The sequence below is a fragment of the Ananas comosus genome, linkage group 1, assembly GCF_001540865.1.
Source record: "Ananas comosus cultivar F153 linkage group 1, ASM154086v1, whole genome shotgun sequence".
In the NCBI taxonomy this organism is placed as follows: Eukaryota; Viridiplantae; Streptophyta; class Magnoliopsida; order Poales; family Bromeliaceae; genus Ananas; species Ananas comosus.
Window position 1 is genome coordinate 2,346,487 of NC_033621.1, and position 19,187 is coordinate 2,365,673.

Consider the following 19,187-nt stretch of genomic DNA (forward strand, 5'->3'; position numbering starts at 1 on the left):
GCTTGTGGAGTCTAATAAATTAATTTGCATATATGTTGGTGGAAGCCCACAACTCTTTGTATTTTTTTTTTTCCCCTCCTCTCTGTTGAGTATTTGTGAAGCATTTTCAGATATTTGTCGTGAATGCACTTGCATGAATATTCTTATTAAAAATCTTAGCAAGTTTGCAAAGATATAGAGGCGCATTAAAGTTGGCGGGTATGTGGAATAATGAAGAGGGAAAAGGGTGTATTCATCTAAGGGTTTGTTATCTTTTCTCTATAGAATCAGAAGAATGACCGAGTAACGAGCAGATTTATCAGGTCTTTATTAGATATTTTCCAGTGTTAATTTTTTAGGCATGTAATAATACTGAAAATGTGGTTATTGCGGATATTCTCACTGCAAAGTATAAACAACAGAAAATTTAACGAACAGATTTGGAAAATCGCCTCATTTGAACTTGGAAGAGAAGGATTTCAGATTCACAAATTTCATGAAATTTTTTATGTAATTCGCCAATTAGATTATACACATAGTTAATGCACTTACATTATTCGTAGATTCATCTTATTCTTCTTCTTTTTTTACCCTTAAAAGGGCATTGGTAGTTAAAAGATACTTCTGAATCTTACAGCAGAAAGCTTCACAAAAAGGAAAGGAAAAACAGCATCATTCCTTGCAGTGTTGATACCATTCTTTGCATCAGAGCTGCAATCCGCAAAAGTGTTCATTTTTTGATTTGAAATGTTGGAACTCAGATGCTGCTCTTCTTACTTTGTTTATACTCATTCTTGTTATGTCGAGTACTGGATCACTACTTCCATTACCCTGCGCGCCTATTCGTTGTGCCAATTTCGGCCGGAAAAGGGAAAAAAAACAGATCTCTTGAGCTTTGTCCTCCCAATTTGGCTCATCTCTATTTGATTCAAATCTTGGTTTTCCAACCATTATAATTGCAACAAATGTTCATGTGCTTCTTTTTCTGAAAAAGGGGTAAATAGGGATTGGTAACATGTGCATCTGAAAAAAAGAAGGAAAAAAACACTTCCATGAAAAGCTGCAGGGGCTTAATTGGTAACATGCTATTCTTTAATGTGCACTGCATGTGTCATGGAACATTTTCTTACTTATGCCCTTGAAATTTGAGCAGGAAAATTCTTGATGATTGGAAGTCAGCAAACCAGAATTAGAATATTCCTGCATTGAAGAAGAGAAGATGGTATGTCCAGCACCAGGTACTGCAAATTTTGCATATTACTCCCATGTGAGCATGATGTACTCTCTTGGAACATGTTTTCTGACCAGATACTTGTTGGAACATGTTACTTCCATTAATATTATCATATGGAAAGCCTATTATTTTCCTTTTGCCTTTTGGCAGAGTTGACTCTATGATCCACTATTCTCTCCCATAATTGCTTGCTTTCATGTTGGGCCATGTTCTCTCTCTCTCTCTCTCTCTCTTGCATGTATTAGTTTCATGCTGTGAGATTCCTTGTGCTGTTGTGCAATAGCTTTGTATGTGCAGAATCTGGATCTGATGGATGTATTATGTTCAGAAATGAAGTTTAGATTCATGGGTATGATTGCTTTTGCAGCTTGAATTTGGATATGGATTGGTTGAAGCTTGAAGTTTCCAAATCTGGAATTCCTGATTTATGGGCATCACTTATGTTTAGCAGACCCTTCCCTGTTTTAGTAATTGGTTGGCTTTTATACCTGCAGAGAAGTTGTGTTTCAATCTTAAAAATAATGCAGATTAGAGAAAAGCAAGGTTTAAAGTGCCCATCGGCACAGGACATATCCACTGTGCTGTATCATGCCAGTAAGATATCGGCACAATATAGTCTCCGTGCTGATGGTACAATTCAAAACTTTTTATTCTTAAAATTAGTAAATAATTTTTTCAATAAAATTCAAAAAATTTGATAAAAAAATATATAATAAATAATTGACATATTTTATTGCTCAAGAAAATAAATATTTTATATCATTATGTATCAGCATATATAATTTTTTTGTGACCGACATTTCTCGACATGGCCCGGCACGTAAAATGCTAGCAAATTTTCGATAGGATCTCGTACTACGGCACTGAATCCTGAAAAAAGGGAAAACTTCAAAAACCCCCCCTGTGGTTTCACGCTTTTTCATTTTAGTACCCTGTGGTTTGAAGTGTATCAAGTTAGTACCCTGTGGTTTCTCACTTTATCACTTTAGTACCCTGTGGTTTAAAATGTATCAAGCTAATACCCTGTGGTTTTGCACTTTATCACTTTAGTACCCTGTGGTTTCACACTTTATCACTTTAGTATCTTGTGATTTAAAAAACTATAGGGTACTAACTTGATACAAAATTAAAACCACAGGGTACTAAAGTGATAAAGTGCAAAACCACAGGGTACTAACTTGATACACTTTAAACCACAGGGTACTTAAGTGATAAAGTGAGAAACCACGGGGTACTAACTTGATACATTTTAAACCACATGGTACTAAAGTGAAAAAGTGTGAAACCACAAGGGGGTTTTTTGAAGTTTTCCCAAAAAAGATTAAGTGAAGGGTTACATATACATTGGGTCTTTTTGATGTGACTTGAGCTTTTTTTCACGAGAAGTACTGTTTGAAAAAGCTATTCCAAAAGGTTAAGTGTTTATCAACTTTTTGCTAGTTTTTTTTTTTTTTTTTTGAAGTCCATTTGATTGGATGTAAATAAAAATACAGGTAAAAATATATATAGTTAAAAATATAATAGTTATAATTATATATTACTTGGTCGATTAGATACAGTAAAAATATTGTAATTATAAATAATTTATTTGATTTTATGCGGTTGAGAAGCATATTTTTAAAATTTTTATCACTTTATATATATACGTGGGGATGAGATTATCTCTAATATAGAAAAAAAAATTATTTTAAATTAAAAAATTTAGAGAGGTAACCTTACTTTTTATTAGAATTATTCTTTCCAATCGCTCCAATTGGAGCTATGATCAATTTGGATGTAGTTTCAACGGCTACAATTGGACCTCTTGTAATTCTAACTGTAGCACTTGGATTCAAAATTGTCTAACCAAATGCCGAATTTTGATCTGCATATAGTTACAACTGTAGTATAATTACAACTACATCCAACCAAATGATCCCTTAAAATTAAAAAAAAAACACAAAAAGAGGAAAATATATGAAATTTAGCTGAACATGAGCTATTTTTGACACATAACCATTTTAAATTTGGGTTTTGCAATCTAGCATTTTATTTTATTTAATTTAAATCATTTAATGACTCTCCTGTATTTATATTAACGAAATCGATAAAAGTATTCTATATGTGATTCATTGATTCTATAGCTATTTGAACAAAAGGGTCATTCTAAATTCAAACCACTCAAATCAAACAATTTAAAAAAAAATAAAAATAAATTAGTAAAATTAAAATTTTTCCATTGAGTGCCATAATTTTTAACCAAAAAAGAAGAAAAATTAAGAACGCACCGCCGTAGAAAGTCGATCATACGGTCGTATACTCTACGATACCATACGAAAAATCACATTTCCCATACTATCCCAAACAATTTCCAAAGTACCAAACGAGTCCTACTACCAACAATAGTTATTTCACTAATTACAATTACAACACGTGGTATATACAAGGGTATTTCCGTAATTATGAACTCCGAATAAAAAAAATTTATAAAAGAGCGCGTTGAGCCCTATTTTGGTCATTACGCACCCTCCTCCCCCAAATCGCTTCGATCGCGATCCCGATTCCTCTTCGATCCCTCTTCTTCCTCATCTCCGATTCCCCGCCGCGTTCGATCCCCTCCTCCTCCGCGGCTCCCGCGATACCCTCCCCTCCCCTCCCCCTCTCTCGTCGCTCCGATCCTAGGGTTAGGGTTTCGGGGGACTTCTTCTTGCGTCGGCGGCGGCGCCCTCCGTTGGCCCCCCGACCTGTGGATCTGCCTCGAAGATCGGGTTTTTCGGTGCGATCTTTTGGGGGCTTGTTGATTCTTGAGGCTTGCGAACCCGAATCGAGGTCGCGGCGAGCCGGTGGAGCTGGTTCTTCAGGGCGTGATTTGAGGTTAGGGTTTGCTCGGATTTCGAACTTTTCGATCTGTTTTATTTCATCTGTTTGGGGGGTATTGCTTTGATCCGGATGTGGCTTGTTTGCCCTCTTGTAATTGCATGATGTATTGGTGGATTTGGGTATTTGAATTGGATCGCTTTAGGATTAGGGTTTTGTATTTGTTGGGGGAAATCCATTTCCTTATTCAATTATCATCTTTCTATATCCCATCATTGTAGACTTAGGGTTTAAATTTCATTTATCAAGTACTTTATTGCGATTTTTATTTTTCCAGTTATACGGTAATTAGCATGTTGTTTTATCAAGGTTTTAGATATCTTATTTGATTTGATCCTGTACGAATGCCCTGGGTACACCTATTCTAAAGCAGCAGCTGTTTTTTTCAGAATTTATCTTTTCCATTTATTGCTGCTTAACATAGTAATTAGCAACTTTAGTAGATTCCCTTTGTGTAATGCTTGTTCAATTGATTTAGATGGCTCTGTGTTTGTTTTTAACTAGAAATTCTATCTTGGCATTCCTTTTTTTATTGCTAGGACTTTGTATTATCTTCAGTAGATAAGTAGAGAGGCTCACTCAAGGAATGCGTATATATTTTAACACGGTACCGTTCCTAAGACTTATGGTGATGCGTATGGAACTGGAATGACTTCATCCCTGTGCGCATTTCCCTTCACAAGTGGAATTGCAAATGACGTTGAAACTTGAACTCTGATTTTCTGGAAGGATTGATAAGCTCGTTAATTGATTGGCTACAATCTGTGATTTTATTTTTGTCATTGGGGTCGTTGTGATCTAATGGTGTATTTTAGCCTCTTCTTTTTTGCAACTAGTTGCTTTCCTTTGTTTAAATGTGTTTTTATTTGAAGGTTATTTCATAGAATCTGCAGCCTTCTGACAACTTGATTTGGTGCACCTGAAATATTTGCTGCTCCTTTTGGCTTTAATTGGTTTATGACCTAGCATTCTTTCGCTTGTTGTATATTATACACTATAAAGGTAATTCTTGCAAGTGTTATAAATTTTTCATTGGCGAAAGTTATTCCACATATTGTGTTGTGCTATTTGAAGCTAGACAGGTCTCTTTTAGGAGCTTCAATTGCTGCTTTTACGCTTCCCTAAGTGGCTGAGTGATACATATCATTATTGGTGTCTCTAGTGTGCTAGTCTTTTGCTCCATGATATATTTTCTAATTGATTGTTTGTCCTGCAGGTCAAGTATGGTGTTTGTGCACGGCAAACAACCTCTAACGGATGATCAGTTTGACCATCTTGCTGATCAGAACCTGAGTGGGTTGGAGGAGCACTATCAAATTGCACCATTCTCTGACATTTCTTCATCTAAAGGTAAACAGTGCCAAATTTTTCTTTGAAGACAAATAGAGTGATAATTAGTTTCCTATTCACTCTATTCTGTAAAGATTGCGAAAATTTTAGTAAAAGTAGAGGAGCTGGTGACCTGAAATGTTCTCGTGGTGAGAAATTGTTTGTCTTTGGTGACAGGTGGCGCTGGTGAGCATTTCAAGTTGGAGCATAGCAAGCGGCCTCTTTGCGATGGCAAGCCTTCCCAAGTTGCTCTTAAACGCCCAAAGCAACTGGACCAGAATAGAATGTTATATTCATTTGAAGAATTTACATTTACTTCAGGCGCCTTTGAGGGGCTACCTGCCTCAGGTTTCTTAAACTAGTTCTCTTTACTTGTGTATAATATTTTTTGATAGTTCAGAATGTGCTGAACCTAGAGAAGCTTACACTAACATTTCTTTCTCTTGCCAGTTCTAGTGGACAAATATTTTGGCAGCAGAGACAATAATTATTTTCCTAGCTTTGATCCACCTGTTCGGGCACCTCTCTTTCCTTACTATTTCGAGGATTGCCAACGAGCAGTTGGATTTAATCAAGTAGATGAGATTCATTCACCTGTTCTCGAAATTCATCCTCGAAAACCTGTTGCCATTGGGCCCAATCATCAGGCCGATCTTCCAGATTGGAAGCCAAGAGGTTTTAGGAATGGCTCTGGGGATTCTTTTCATTGTGATGCGTCTTCACTTAATTCGGAGACATGTTTAGCTTCTGTTTGTCATCCTGCGGATGATGAAAATGAGGATAGTGAGAAGTGGATTAGAACTTGTGTCATTCCAATGCCTTGTGCAGATGGCTTAGCTTCAGAAATCAGAACTACAAATAGTAATATACGTTGTAGCTGCACTGAACCTGGGTCCATCCAATGCGCAAAACAGCATGTGATGGAGGTCAGAGAGAATCTCAAGGCAGCCTTGGGGCCAGACAGATTCGAAGCATTAGGGTTTTGTGAGATGGGAGAGGATGTAGCTTTGAAATGGACGGAAGAGGAGGAGAGACTTTTCCAGGAAGTCGTCCTATCCAACCCTGCTTCCTTGGGCAAGAACTTTTGGGATGAGCTCCCGCATGTATTCTCCTCGAAAAGCAGCAAAGAGTTGGTCAGTTACTATTTTAACGTCTTCATGCTACGAAAGAGGGCTGAGCAAAACAGGTCGGATCCCATGAATGTGGACAGCGACAATGATGAATGGCAAGAGAGCGATGATGGTGAGTTTGAAGAGGACGAAACAGAAGAAGATTCTGCTGTGGACTCTTTGACTGACAGGGAGGACTTAGGTTATAATCATAAAGCTTGTGTGGGGGGAGATATTCATGAAGAATCTGATGAGGGAGATGACTGTGATGGTGAAGAAAATGAAGGGGTCACCGGAAAAAATCTGCGAGGCCGTTCAGATGATCTGGGTGTCCAGGATGAATCGTGCACATCATTTGAGGGCCAGAATAACGGGGCTGACTCTGCTAGTCAGGCTGACGAGATGCAACATTTTAGCATCGAAGAAAACGGGAACCACCAGAGGGAACATAGAAATGATTGGTTGAGTGGTATTGCAGATAATGTGTTCTTCGATGGCCATTGTGACCCAAAAATGTGGGAAATGAACTTTAGTCATGAAAGAAGAGAAGATTTTTTGTCGACCTGTAACGTGGTTGAAGAAGTGATTGGTATAGATGCTTACGAGAATAATGCTATCAGTCGTCATAGCATCAGCTAGTTTTCTGCTGGGCCTCTGATTCGGCTTTTCTCATTGCATCAAATCCTTTCAAGATTCTATAGTTTGTCGCGGTTGTGAATCAATGTTCTTGATTCTCAATGTACATTCATGAAGGAAATCAGCGGGTCTGGGTCTCTTGTAGAGTAGTTTAAATACAATATTTAGTCCTGAAGATTTGCTCTTTAGGACTGCATGAAGGTGTCCTTAAATTATTTTATAGAGCAATCCCTTCTTTCCCAACGAGAGAATCTTTGTACAAGGGGGTTTACGTTGTTCAGAACCTTCAATTTATTAATTTACATTTATATATCTTTGTTTACCATGATTTATTATAGGAAATTGCTCTTCCATGTTGTCACTTTTTTGTCATTTGTGTCGGCAGTCAAATAAAATTTCCTATTTATGAGATGAGCTTATGAGCTGTTGTTGGGAGGATCATTTACTGGAGATAATATAAAGATGGAATGAGGCTTGAAGGTTTTCTCTCTCTCTCTCTCTCTCTCTCTCTCTCTCTCTCTCTCTCTCTCTCTTGATTGAGCACGATTTTGTTGTCGAAATTCTGATTTGGAGGTCATGTTACTGCCCAATGCATAGCTGAGTGTATCTTAAACTTGCACCTGATTTCTCTGCAGTGAAACATCTGAACTAAAGGAAAGCAGGTTAGTCTTAAGATTTAGAGCAAGATCTTCAGTAGCAGATGAATTGGGTGATAAATTCTAGGTAGGGTCTGTCTAATCTGACTAAAGCTTCTCGTGAAGTGCTATTTGCGGAAGCCCAATAGCTTGTCGTTCCAAATCCCCGACTTACCTATTCAATCTAAGAGTTGAAACTTCAGATTACTGGTTGTGCATTTGGGTTTTCTGCTTTTGTCAGAATGTATAAAATCTTCTCTTTAGCAGAGAATCTCTCCATAAATCAGGTGAAGAGGCACATAAGTTCCGTTTTTGTTTAATTATTGAGATAGTGATGGAATTAGTTCCCATTGAATGTCGATATGCTTAATTTGGTGGCATTGTTGTCGCAACCTTTCCCAGGGGAATGTTAGTTAACATCAACAGCTGTGTTCTTAAACCGTTAATAAAGATATCGATAAGTGATTCATAAAACTCTTAAGGTCCCTTCTTTGCTCGACTAATCTTATAGTTTTGTCTCTGTAATTTGTTTTAAGAAGAAAAAAAGAAAAAAAGACTTGTGGATTCTTGAGTCATTCTCTATGCTAAAAGCAGTAACTTGGAAGAGCATTGTTTCAGAAAAGACACCATGACAGAAAGATATGTGAGGTAGTCCCACACAGCATAAAAGTGTCCAGCTTTTCCATGATCTCAGTGAGTGTTCTCCAGGCATATAAGCTGGTGCACATCTTGCCAACTTGACACAATCCTTTATTTGAACTATGAATATAGTATATACAATGCAATGGAAGCACACGTTTTTCGGAGAGAAAGATAATTGGATCCACCTGTAGTGAGTAACTTGTCTGCACATTCTCATGCTGGCATTAATAAATAAGAAAGAATCTTATCTGTTTCTTTATTGTTGTGAAATTAAGTAGAGTCCTTTCAAGTTATACTAGATGGAGTGTAACTTGAGCTTGATGCTATTTAGGAAGGTCTTTGCCAAATGTCTTTTTTTTTTTAGCGAGAAAGGTGGCATGCTACCTGCTTCGTTTATTTCATTTAGAAATAAACTTAGCTGAAAATATGAATCAACTAGGATTCGAATTTAGGTCTCGGGTATCAACCACCAAGCTCTTTTGCCACTTGCGCTAGGGACGGTCGGTGTTAAGTGTCAATATTGATTATTTCATCATATATATATATATATATATATATATATATATATATATATATATATAATGTGTTGCAATCCACCAAGGTGTTGAGTGTTGTCAGAAAATTAGAAAATGGGTACGGAAAAGGGAAAAAAAAAGGAAAAAATGGAATAAATAAGAAATTAGGGTAGAAGAAATTAGAAATTAGAAATTAGATTTTGAATTTATGTGTTCAGTTGATAGAACAGAAGTGCTTTGGGAATTTTAATCTTTTCTTGCATCTGCCTCTCTTACTGGTCCCAAATTTTCGCACTTATTGTAATCTAACTGTTCTATGTGATGCGACATAACAAATTACAAATCACAATTCTCCGAACAAATCAAATAATAAAAAACGCAGAAGCAGTTAAACTGAACATATAAACCTCAAAACATTGCATTAAAAAGTGTTCAGTGCTGTGAGACCTGCCATTGAAATGTAGCTATTACAGTTAACTGAAATGCAGTAAATTCTTGGTAAATGTAGTAAATTTTAAATTTGGAAGAACCAAGAACACAACTTATTTGTTCACTAGACACTCAAAAAATAAACTCCTTTTTTAGATTGCCTGAAGCAGGGAAGAGATAGATAGAGGTTCTCAAACACAACTTTGCTTAGCAAACCACTTCAAAAAAATTAGGCCAGAAAGAAACATGAAAAACACAAAAGAATGATCGACTAACCATCCCATCTCAATCTCAAATTCCGGACTATCCAACAAAGTTCTAGTAAGAAAATATTGTAATTTCAAAAAAGATAGCGACTCGTCGGATGATTTCGGTTCGAAATTATGATATCTGGCGGTAAGACGACCGATATCCTTGGCTGATGCAGCGGAACCTGGTCCAGCCAATAGTTTCTCCACAGCAATCAATACTCAGAGAGTGAAAAGCAAGCATTAACAAGTACAAATTTACACTGCTAAAAAAGCATGGAAACAAGAAGACACAAGCATGGCCAAGTGAGATGGATTGTCATGTATACCAGGGAACAAAGTGACCAACCAACTTGATATCACATGCCACCATCTATTTTGTAATATGCAGATTCCTCGGGGAGAGGCCATCATCCTTGTCTGCTAGAGAATTTCACTGCCCAATCATTTCAATTTTAAGTTGCAAATTCTCATGATGCCAATTTAGCTTATGATCTGTTAAAGGAAAAACAAAATGTAGTTTGTACAAGTCGACATCGACTTCTATTACATCTACCATTAATATGTAAAATGTGAATCATCATTTCATACAATCTATGGTTAAAAAACCAAAAAGAGAAAAAAAAGGTGCAATTTTGACTACATCCATCATTTGCTTAAGCCTATAAATGAGTTGCTAAGCATGAACAAATTAGTATTAGTGAGAGTTATTTGTCTCTCATAGTAAGGAAGTTGCTGCAGAAGCTAATCAAAGTATGCACAAAGCAGAGCATCACAAGATGCCAGAATTTCTTAATCTGAATATTTAACTGAGCATGAAACACTTTAAATCAGCTTGAAATCTATTTGCTTAAATAGACGAATTACTAGATGAGAGTATATATATGTATCCTTAGGTAGTAAGTATAATTTGTTTTTATGTGCAAAAAGAAGAAAAAAAAACAACTTGGACATACAAAAATAAGCAATGCATTTCATATTTAATAAAGAGAAAATCATAGGGCAGTAAATAGTGCATAGTACATCTGTTCATCCATCCTTGCTTTCCCTTTCAGCAGTTTGTTAACATATTGACATCTGATTAAAAAAGGCCAAAACTTTATATAGACCAATTCAAATAATTTGTATCTAGAACAAATTACTATACCTTGGCCAAAATGGTAATTCACATTTTAGAAACTTTAGTGATCTTAATTGTGACAAATCATCCATCATAATATTATGTGGTTCAAATAAAATCTGAGAGAAGAAGAGGAAAAGGAATATTTGAGCTTTGGAAAAAAAAAAAAACATTTGATTCATTAACAAATCTAAAGATTACTAAATGAAAAGAATGAGTTAAATAGATCTGCATAATCAAGATTATGTACTCTTTTTCAAATCCACCATGACTTAAACTCATAATTCTCATTAGTATTACTCGAATCCTCGTCGACGGGAGCGGGGAGATTGAGATCGATCAAATTCCGCTGTTTCAGTTTTCTCTGCCCGATTTCGAAGTTTTGGTTGATGCCCGAAACTTCGCCAAAATCCGATCTTGAAACCAAATGCGACCTTTTGTGACCTCCCAAAGCTTGGCCAGAGGGGAAGATCTTGAAGCAGAACGGGCACTGGTGGCGATTTACGCTCTTCGTTTCCGCACAGCAATGATCGGCACCGATGTCTTTGTTGAGAGTTTCTTTGAGCGTCGTCGATTCGAAAGAAGCGTTTGTCTCCGCGCTATTCTCCTGCGCCTTCGACGAGCACACGAATCCCCTGATCCTCTTGTGGCTCGCGCGGTGGCCTCCGAGAGCTTGGTAGGAAGGAAACGATTTGTCGCAAGTGGCGCAATTGTACGGCCTCTTCTTCTTCTTAGTGGAGCTACCGAAATCGCCGGAACCGCCGTTCTCCTTATTGATTTCGGAGACGCGGGAGTTCTCAGCTGGACCTTCGTCGGAAGCGCCGGAATTCGCCTTTCCGTTCGGTAAAAAGCACAGTTTCGATCGCCTCTTCGATCTCTCGGTGTCGTTCGTGAGAGAACCCGGATCCTCTTTCGATTCTTTATCAACTCCTTTATCGTCAACGTCCCTCGAGAGCATCATGAGGCAAAGCGCCACATCCTCTTGCTCTTTCCACGACGAACTCTCTTCGTGTTCTTCTTCTGAATGGCACTTGGAGTGCTCTGAAAACTGCTTCCGAGGAGCGAAAACTCTTTCACTCTTGAGATCGAGATCGGTGTCGCGGCTTGCGACCCTCCAAGTCCTCTTAGGATTCTCTCGGAGAACGTAAGATCGCGACGCCGATCCGATCGAGCTTCGCCCGATCCTTGCATTATCCTCCGCCGCCTCCGACGGGGGGGCGATGAGCGACAAGTGAGATCTCATGTGCCCGCCCAGCGATCTCCCGCAGGGGAAGCTCTTCCCACAAGCCTTGCAGCTATGCTTCGTCTCCATTAAAAACAGGGGAATCAAAAAAAAAGAAAGAAAAAAACAGAGCAAGATCAAATGAAGCTCAAACTACTCTGAAAAAACCGATCGAAACTCCGAAATTACGGGGTTTCAGATCGAATCGAGAAGAACGCATCCAGAAAATGCTGAAAGAAACCAATTTGGAATTGTAGATCTCATGATTCCCCACTGCGCAGAGAAAAGGTGAGAGCTTTAGCATGTAGAGAGAGAGAGAGAGAGAGAGAGAGAGAGAGAGAAAGGAGGGGGTGGTTAGCTTAAAAATGGCGAGGCGTCGTTGTTTTGTTGGGTCGGATTGGTTGGGAGGAGAAATCCATGCAAGTGAAGCAAAGTAGAGAGAGAGAGAGAGAGAGAGAGAGAGAGAGAGAGAGAGAGGGAGGAGCACGTGTGCGCGAGGGAGAATCACACGGGGGACGATTGGACGGAGAGGATCATGCCACGTCGGATCGGGGGAAGAGCATCGGACGGTGGTGGTGGGGATCCTTTTCATCTCACCGTCGCTTCTTTGGAACACGAAACAGGGGAGCTGAGGAATGGCCACGTGGCAGATGCTGATTGGTTGGTTTTAGATATTGTTGCTTGGTTTTAGGGAATTTTGGGCCCCACCGTTGGGATCACCGTGGACCGGCTTTATTATTATTATTATTATTATTATTATTATATACACAATTTTGGAGGGCTCTTCTTTTAGTGAAATGTTAAATAGCTAGATGTAATTTACACATATTTCAAAAGAATATGAGTTGGACTGCTATACTATCGATAGTACGGAGACTTTCGTATACCAAACTATTTTCAATGATGCGACTTTCAAATCGATGATCGACGCTGTTAGACTTAATCTACACTATTGAAAGTATCTGAAAACTAAATTTTATAATTTTTCGACATTATTTGGCTAGTGATCAAAATATCTCAAAATTAACAATTTTAATAGTCGATGTGATATATTTGTGAATTTAACGATATAAAAAAATTCAAATCTGATAAGATTTTTATAGAAAACTCTTTTCACTATTTAGAATCAAATCAGTATCTTTGATCTTAAATTTTAATTTTTTATCATCATGCTTTCGATAGTATAGCAGCCGGTCTCAAAGTATACTACATTACAAAATCCAAGTTGTAGGGCACTGAGTTTGTGCTTAGGACTTTGTCTCACATAAAGTGTATGATTCTCATTTTCCCAATTTTCCTATTTTAAGTGCACTGTGAATTGCATGTAACGTGTGTGCATGAATAGTTCAAGTTACTAATTCTTCAAATTTGTTATTTATCAATTAAATAGTTTAATGTATTTTATTTATGTCCTTGTGGTGCTCATAGTATGTCCCTCCTTATTTGGGTTTACTATTGTTGTAGCATCTTAGGATGAAGTTTCATTCTATCCATCTCTGTACTTTTGGGCCAGGCCATTCATCGCAGTTGGGCATGTTTGTTTCACCGAAGGTCATGATGCTCAGGCCGAAAATTATTATTATTATTATTATTTTGTTGTTTGTTGGTATAGCTGCAGAACCAAAATTTTTTAGTTTTCGCTTTTGTTTGGCAGGAAGTGAATCACGAAAAAAATTGGAGTTATGAAAGATAAGTTAATAACTTTGGCCTGGTTTGGAGAGTTTGAGTGTTGATCGAAGGTAAAAGATATGATAAATTAAATAATAAAAATAAATATTTATGATCGAAAACTACTTTACCCCTCTCTACTTTCAGTGAAACAAACACACCATCCCAAACAGTTAGCATAGCTCGGCCAAGAATGTTTCACTAAAGAACTCAAGACAAAATATATGAAAATGGTCGAATATAATTAGATATTTGACAAAATTATATCTGTATCCAAATTCATATACAAATACGAATCGGGATAGAATATTAAACAGAAATTAAATTTTTTTCATAGATTTCTTCAAGCTAGTCTACGAATTTTAAGGCATGATATAATTAGGATGATTATAAGTTTCTCCTCTTTGATATAACTAAGACTAATACATTTTTTAGGTAAAGCATCAGCATCATATGTAATAACTAAATCTCCAGTAACACTCCAACTTGTAAGGACCACACTCTAAATTTGGCAAAATAAAGAAGCAAGTAACATTTTAATAATAAGAGATTAGTTGTTCACGTACTAGGGTTCTGTTAGGAATTTATGAACAAATGCCATATAATTTTTCAAAGATATATATTTTTCTCTCAAACTTTTTTTTTTTTTTATCAAATAGATTTAGATAGATCTAAAGACAATATGGCGAATAAAGTACCTCCCTAATGAGGAATAGGTTACATGTTCGATCTAGGGGTGTCAACGAGCCAAACANGCTCGTTAAAGTATCGAGCCGAAAAATTTAACTCGTGTTCGGTTCGTTAATAAATGAACCGAACACGAACCAAATACGGGTTGACTCATGAACAATAAGTTAAAAGAATTATGAAGTATACATATAAAAAATAAATTTATGAGATCTTATCGGTTTGACTTTGATTTAATAGTTAAAATTTTATATATAAATATTTTTTTTAAATTGAGTTGGCTTTATATTTTAGGTTGAGCTAAAAATTAATTATTTATTTATATATATAAATATAAAATATATGTATTTAAGCTGTTAGCGAGCAGAACACGAGTGAGCTGACCCAGCTCATGTTTGGCATGTTTATTGAACGAGCTGAAAAGTTCAGCTCGTGTTTGGCTCATTTATTAAACGAGTAGCTCGATCTTGAGCTCATTGTAAGCCGAACATGAGCGACGACCGAGTTGGATTGCCACCCCTACTTCGATTCATTTTGTGGGTTTATATGTATTTTAAAAAAAATTGAAACAATGTTGATTGTTGGGGTGACTTGTCCTCAAAATCCAAAGTTTTGAGGTACCAACATGCAAAAAAACCCTCATTCGAATTAAAATAAATAAAAAAAAAAGGCCCCTGGTTTGGGCATTTCTCCGAACGCCTCTTCTCCCATGGACTATGGCGGCGGCCACGCGGCCGAGAAAGGGGCGGCGCCGCCGCAGCCCCCGCCGGCGCCGCCGCCGCTCCGCCGCATAAACACCGCCCATCACCAACCCCAACACCGCCGCGCTTCCGCCTCCACCTCTGCCTCCTCCTCCTCCTCCTCCTCCTCCTCCCGCATCTCTTCCCACAATCTAAACCCTAACCCTAGCACAAGCTCTGACTCTGCCTCCCCTACGAGGCACGACGCACATGGCGCCGCGCCGCGCGCCTCGCACGCCGTAGGATCGTCGTATTGTTATGGCGGCGGAGGAGGAGAAGCGCACTCCCTGAACCATCGACCCGTAAGTGCGCCCTATTCCTTTCTTTGTCAAATTATAATTCCTTTTTTTCTTCCTACAGTATTTGGATAATATTGTGGAAAGTGAAATTTACTAGGAGTTTCTATGCTTTTAGGTTGCAATTATGTGTAGCATTTGGCGATGAAAATGCTAATAATGTATTTTGATAACTCACTGGAGAAATGGCATGGAATGATTTGAAATACGTATTAGTTTTGGATTATATACATTTAGCTGGATTGTTATTTGTTAGTAAAAGCTTCAAGATAACTGCTTTTAGTTTGTAAGTTAATGTTAAATCAATTGCGCTCGCTAATTAGATTATTCCTTGAATCTATGGGTGTTATCGCGGCTTAGTTTTTCCCTTTTGCATTTTCCGCAACCAAAAAGTTAAAGTTTTCCATTTTTGTCGAACTTGCAATTCCGTTGACATTGATTTGATATGTCGTCCTATTTCTTTGACAAACTTCATATGGAATTTCTTCATTTTAACCAAAAAGTTTGATTTTTACAGAGATTGCAGTTGGATGGAAATGGAGTATCCGGGGCATGTCGAAAAGACGAGATTTATATTGAGAAATTGGAAAGAGAACTTCGAAACTGCTCTCAGGAAATAGGTGACTCTTCTTGCGTGTTCTTATGCATTTTAACTAGTAATAACATCACGTATGAGCCTGAATTTGTTGCATTATGTATGCTCATCTGTGACAATCAACTAATTTGCATGGTGTATAATCTTTTATATAGCATTTGCTGATAATTAGAGATTCAGAATATTTGCAGGATCAGTTAAATCTGCGGAATGTTGAGGCAAATTTCATCGGAGAGCATGTACACAGCCTTGAACTGAAGCTCATGGAACTTGAAAAGTTAAATGATGAGGCCAATTCTCGATGCTTGGTTTTGATGGAGGAATTGAATCGTAAAGCAGCGGAGTTGCAAAATTCAGCTTTGGAAATACAGAAGCTCGAAACAATAGTTTTGGATTCCCAGTGTGAAGTTGAGAGCTTAAAACTAGACATAACTGCTCAAGAGGAGAAGTGCTTTGAAGCAGACAGCTTTTCAGGCCAGCAACTTGCTCAAGAGGAAGCCAGATTGGCTTTGCAACTGAGACAAGCCGAGTTACAGCTTTCTGAAGCGCAGCAGGTGATTAACAGTCTGGAGGGTGAGAATAAGCAGTTAAAAGAATTATTATTGGAGAGAGATGCTAAAACCAAAAGGTCCTTCTCTACAGTTGAGGAGAAATTTGATAATTTGCTGAAGCAATACAAGGAAACAAGCGCCAGCATTGGCAGCAAAGTAGACGAGGCTTTTCTTCTTGAGATAAAGAGAGGAAGCGAGGCTTTTCTTCTTGCGTTAAACAAAGAGCTTAGTTTGCCGCATGAAATGGGGTAAGCCTTCATGTAATTCTACCTCTCTGTATGTTGTTAATGTTGCCGCCGTCATCATCATCAACAAACAACAATATGGGGGACTGGGTTTTATTAGGCGTTCTGAATAATTTTTCACAAAAACACCATATTGTCCTTTTAAATGACAAATTGCTATTTGATCTATATTTGTTTTCTAAATTTAATTGTTTGTCATTTCGTCTCAGAAGTTGTCATCTTTTCATTCAGTACAAATATCATACAGATTAGCATTTAATATTGACTCCTATGTCCTTTCCTTCAAATTGTTAGTAGTAATCTTTGGTGCTATTTCTGAAGCAATTTTGAGGACTTTTTGGGCCAATTCCTTTCCAAACTTGCTGTTGTAACAGCATGTGATCAGCACATAAAGTACGAGATTGAGAAAATGGCGAATCAGATTCAGGAATCTGAAGGTCTAATTAAGCAGCTCAAGGTTTGACACTAAATTAATTGGTAAAAGAAGTTCCTTTTCTTTTCCTTTTCGGAAAGTACGATAACTCCATTGTGTCAGGAAGAGCTTCGAGAAGAAAAACTAAAGGCAAAGGAAGAAGCAGAAGACCTCACTCAAGAAATGGCTGAACTGAGGTACCAAATCACAGGCATGCTCGAAGAAGAATACAAACGCCGGGCTTTTATTGAACAGGCATCTATTAAGCGGATTCAGGAACTAGAAGCACAGGTAATATACTTCTCTTTCAGTCTATTTTGAAGGGGCCAATAGTTAGGGGTTCTCTCATTGTAAACTTTTCTCCAGTGCAATTATTTTCTCAGAATACGAACTTAGACTCCCTAGGAGCTCCTATGAAACAAAGGTCGATGACTTCTCTTCATAGATATGCAGTAAAAGTAAAGAACAGTTCCAATGGTGTTTCATCTTATAATTTCTGAAATGTCCTTTCTGCTGTGAAACTACCAGGTAATCAAAGAACAAAAAAAATCTATTGCAGCTCTACGGCGTTACCAGGAAGCACAGCAGCTAGCTACAACTCGATCGTTAGAGATCAAGAAACTAAGGAATGCATTAAAGGTATCTTTTTTTTCATCTCGTATTCTGAGAATATTGGTGCAATGCAGCTTTCCTCTAAATGTAAAGCATATAGGTTTCGATGTTCCTTCATATTGTTATGAGAATTCTTCTTCTATTTCATTTTATTTTGAACCCTAAATTTAAGCTAATGATTTTATCATGATGCAAGATTAACAAACTGTTATTTTAAAATCATCTTCACCAAAATTTCAGCTTGATTTGACTGCTCTGACAAAAGACTTTCATCGAGCTGATTATCTCTGTATATGTATATATATAATGGATTGCAGAGGTTTCACTCAGCAACAAACTCGGGGACAGATGAGAGACTTGAATCTTGTCCATGTGGTTCCTGTGATGAATCACTATGTTCAATGGATAACTTGGTTGGATCGTCTACAGATTCGGAAGCCTTGGAGAAGCCTTTAGTCCAAGATCTTATTCAGTGGTATCCTGATGACAATGCTTCGATTATCTGAGCGGTCATAGACAAGAATGATTAATGAAGATAAGGCTTGCGAGCATGGACCTTTTTCTTGGTGTCGAAGCCTTCTTTGTGGTTGATGATGTATCTTGATTTGTGAAACTGCATCAGTGGAACATTAAGCACAGGGATCGGTAGTACAATATTGTTAGTTTGTTCCTTTTTTTGCTTCAAAATGTACATATGATTATTTCCAGCTTACTTTTTTATGTATAAATGGGTTTATTGACAGAATAAACTCCAAACTCAAGTGTATTCATCTTTTTCTTTTTCATTATTTATTTTCTACACCTGTTGTTCCTTGGACCATTATGATGGAGGGGTGATTGTCGCCAAGATGCAGAACAGCATAGGATATTCGCATATTATTCAACTTTGGAGTTTAACATTGTGGCTAAATATTCGGCTACAGGAAACAAAAATGCAAACTACTCTTCAATTTACCAAGTGTCTGAGGCTTGCTGTGGGATGTAATGCTATTTGGTGAGGTGTTCTTCATAAAGAAGAAACACTCTATTAAGATTCTTCCAGTAGCTTTGTTCTTCTATAGCAGATTCAGAAACACCAGATTAGAACTGTGCTTTTGAGGCTCTTTCTGATTCTTGCTGCACTAGTAGAAGTTCCAAATTTCTTTCTTTGCCTAATAATTTACCTGCAACTACTGCTGCTACTAAAAACAGATGCAAGTGGGGCCTAACTGGCCCCTAATAGTATTAGCAGTTGATTCCTCCACTTTTGCACTGGTCCCTAAAAACTCCAGTACAATTTCACTTCTTCTTCATATAATTGTAAAGGCCCTCTCTTCTCACAAGCATCTTCCTTTCTTCTTGGACTAGTTCCCAGATCTGGAGACCTGGTCTACTGTGGCTTTCCTACACCTGGTCCCATGATGCCCAAAACTTTGAGTTTCCCCTCA

At 37.6% G+C, this 19,187-nt stretch overlaps 3 protein-coding genes across 3 annotated transcripts; 2 read left to right on the forward strand and 1 right to left on the reverse strand.

Moving 5' to 3' along the window:
- On the forward strand, positions 3,698-7,554 carry LOC109714655. The gene is made up of 4 exons (XM_020239354.1): positions 3,698-4,066; positions 5,286-5,419; positions 5,576-5,746; positions 5,849-7,554. The coding sequence occupies exons 2-4, from the start codon at positions 5,293-5,295 to the stop codon at positions 7,144-7,146; spliced, it is 1,596 nt and encodes a 531-aa protein (XP_020094943.1). The 5' UTR covers positions 3,698-4,066; positions 5,286-5,292; the 3' UTR covers positions 7,147-7,554.
- LOC109708162 (zinc finger protein ZAT1-like) lies at positions 10,544-12,712 on the reverse strand. The gene has a single exon (XM_020229787.1). The coding sequence runs from the start codon at positions 12,042-12,044 to the stop codon at positions 10,989-10,991; it is 1,056 nt and encodes a 351-aa protein (XP_020085376.1). The 5' UTR covers positions 12,045-12,712; the 3' UTR covers positions 10,544-10,988.
- On the forward strand, positions 14,979-18,578 carry LOC109721287 (paramyosin). The gene is made up of 7 exons (XM_020248807.1): positions 14,979-15,351; positions 15,863-15,965; positions 16,121-16,739; positions 17,058-17,193; positions 17,272-17,439; positions 17,677-17,787; positions 18,078-18,578. The coding sequence occupies exons 1-7, from the start codon at positions 15,019-15,021 to the stop codon at positions 18,264-18,266; spliced, it is 1,659 nt and encodes a 552-aa protein (XP_020104396.1). The 5' UTR covers positions 14,979-15,018; the 3' UTR covers positions 18,267-18,578.

Bases quoted from the DNA above. Each gene is read 5' to 3' on its own strand.
- LOC109714655 (XM_020239354.1), top strand. From the start codon at position 5,293: ATGGTGTTTGTGCACGGCAAACAACCTCTAACGGATGATCAGTTTGAC. The intron at 5,420-5,575 runs GTAAACAGTGCC...CTTTGGTGACAG, and splicing joins TGACATTTCTTCATCTAAAG to GTGGCGCTGGTGAGCATTTC. The intron at 5,747-5,848 runs GTTTCTTAAACT...TTCTCTTGCCAG, and splicing joins TGAGGGGCTACCTGCCTCAG to TTCTAGTGGACAAATATTTT.
- LOC109721287 (XM_020248807.1), top strand. From the start codon at position 15,019: ATGGACTATGGCGGCGGCCACGCGGCCGAGAAAGGGGCGGCGCCGCCG. The intron at 15,352-15,862 runs GTAAGTGCGCCC...TGATTTTTACAG, and splicing joins ACTCCCTGAACCATCGACCC to AGATTGCAGTTGGATGGAAA. The intron at 17,788-18,077 runs GTATCTTTTTTT...AATGGATTGCAG, and splicing joins AACTAAGGAATGCATTAAAG to AGGTTTCACTCAGCAACAAA.
- LOC109708162 (XM_020229787.1), bottom strand. From the start codon at position 12,044: ATGGAGACGAAGCATAGCTGCAAGGCTTGTGGGAAGAGCTTCCCCTGC.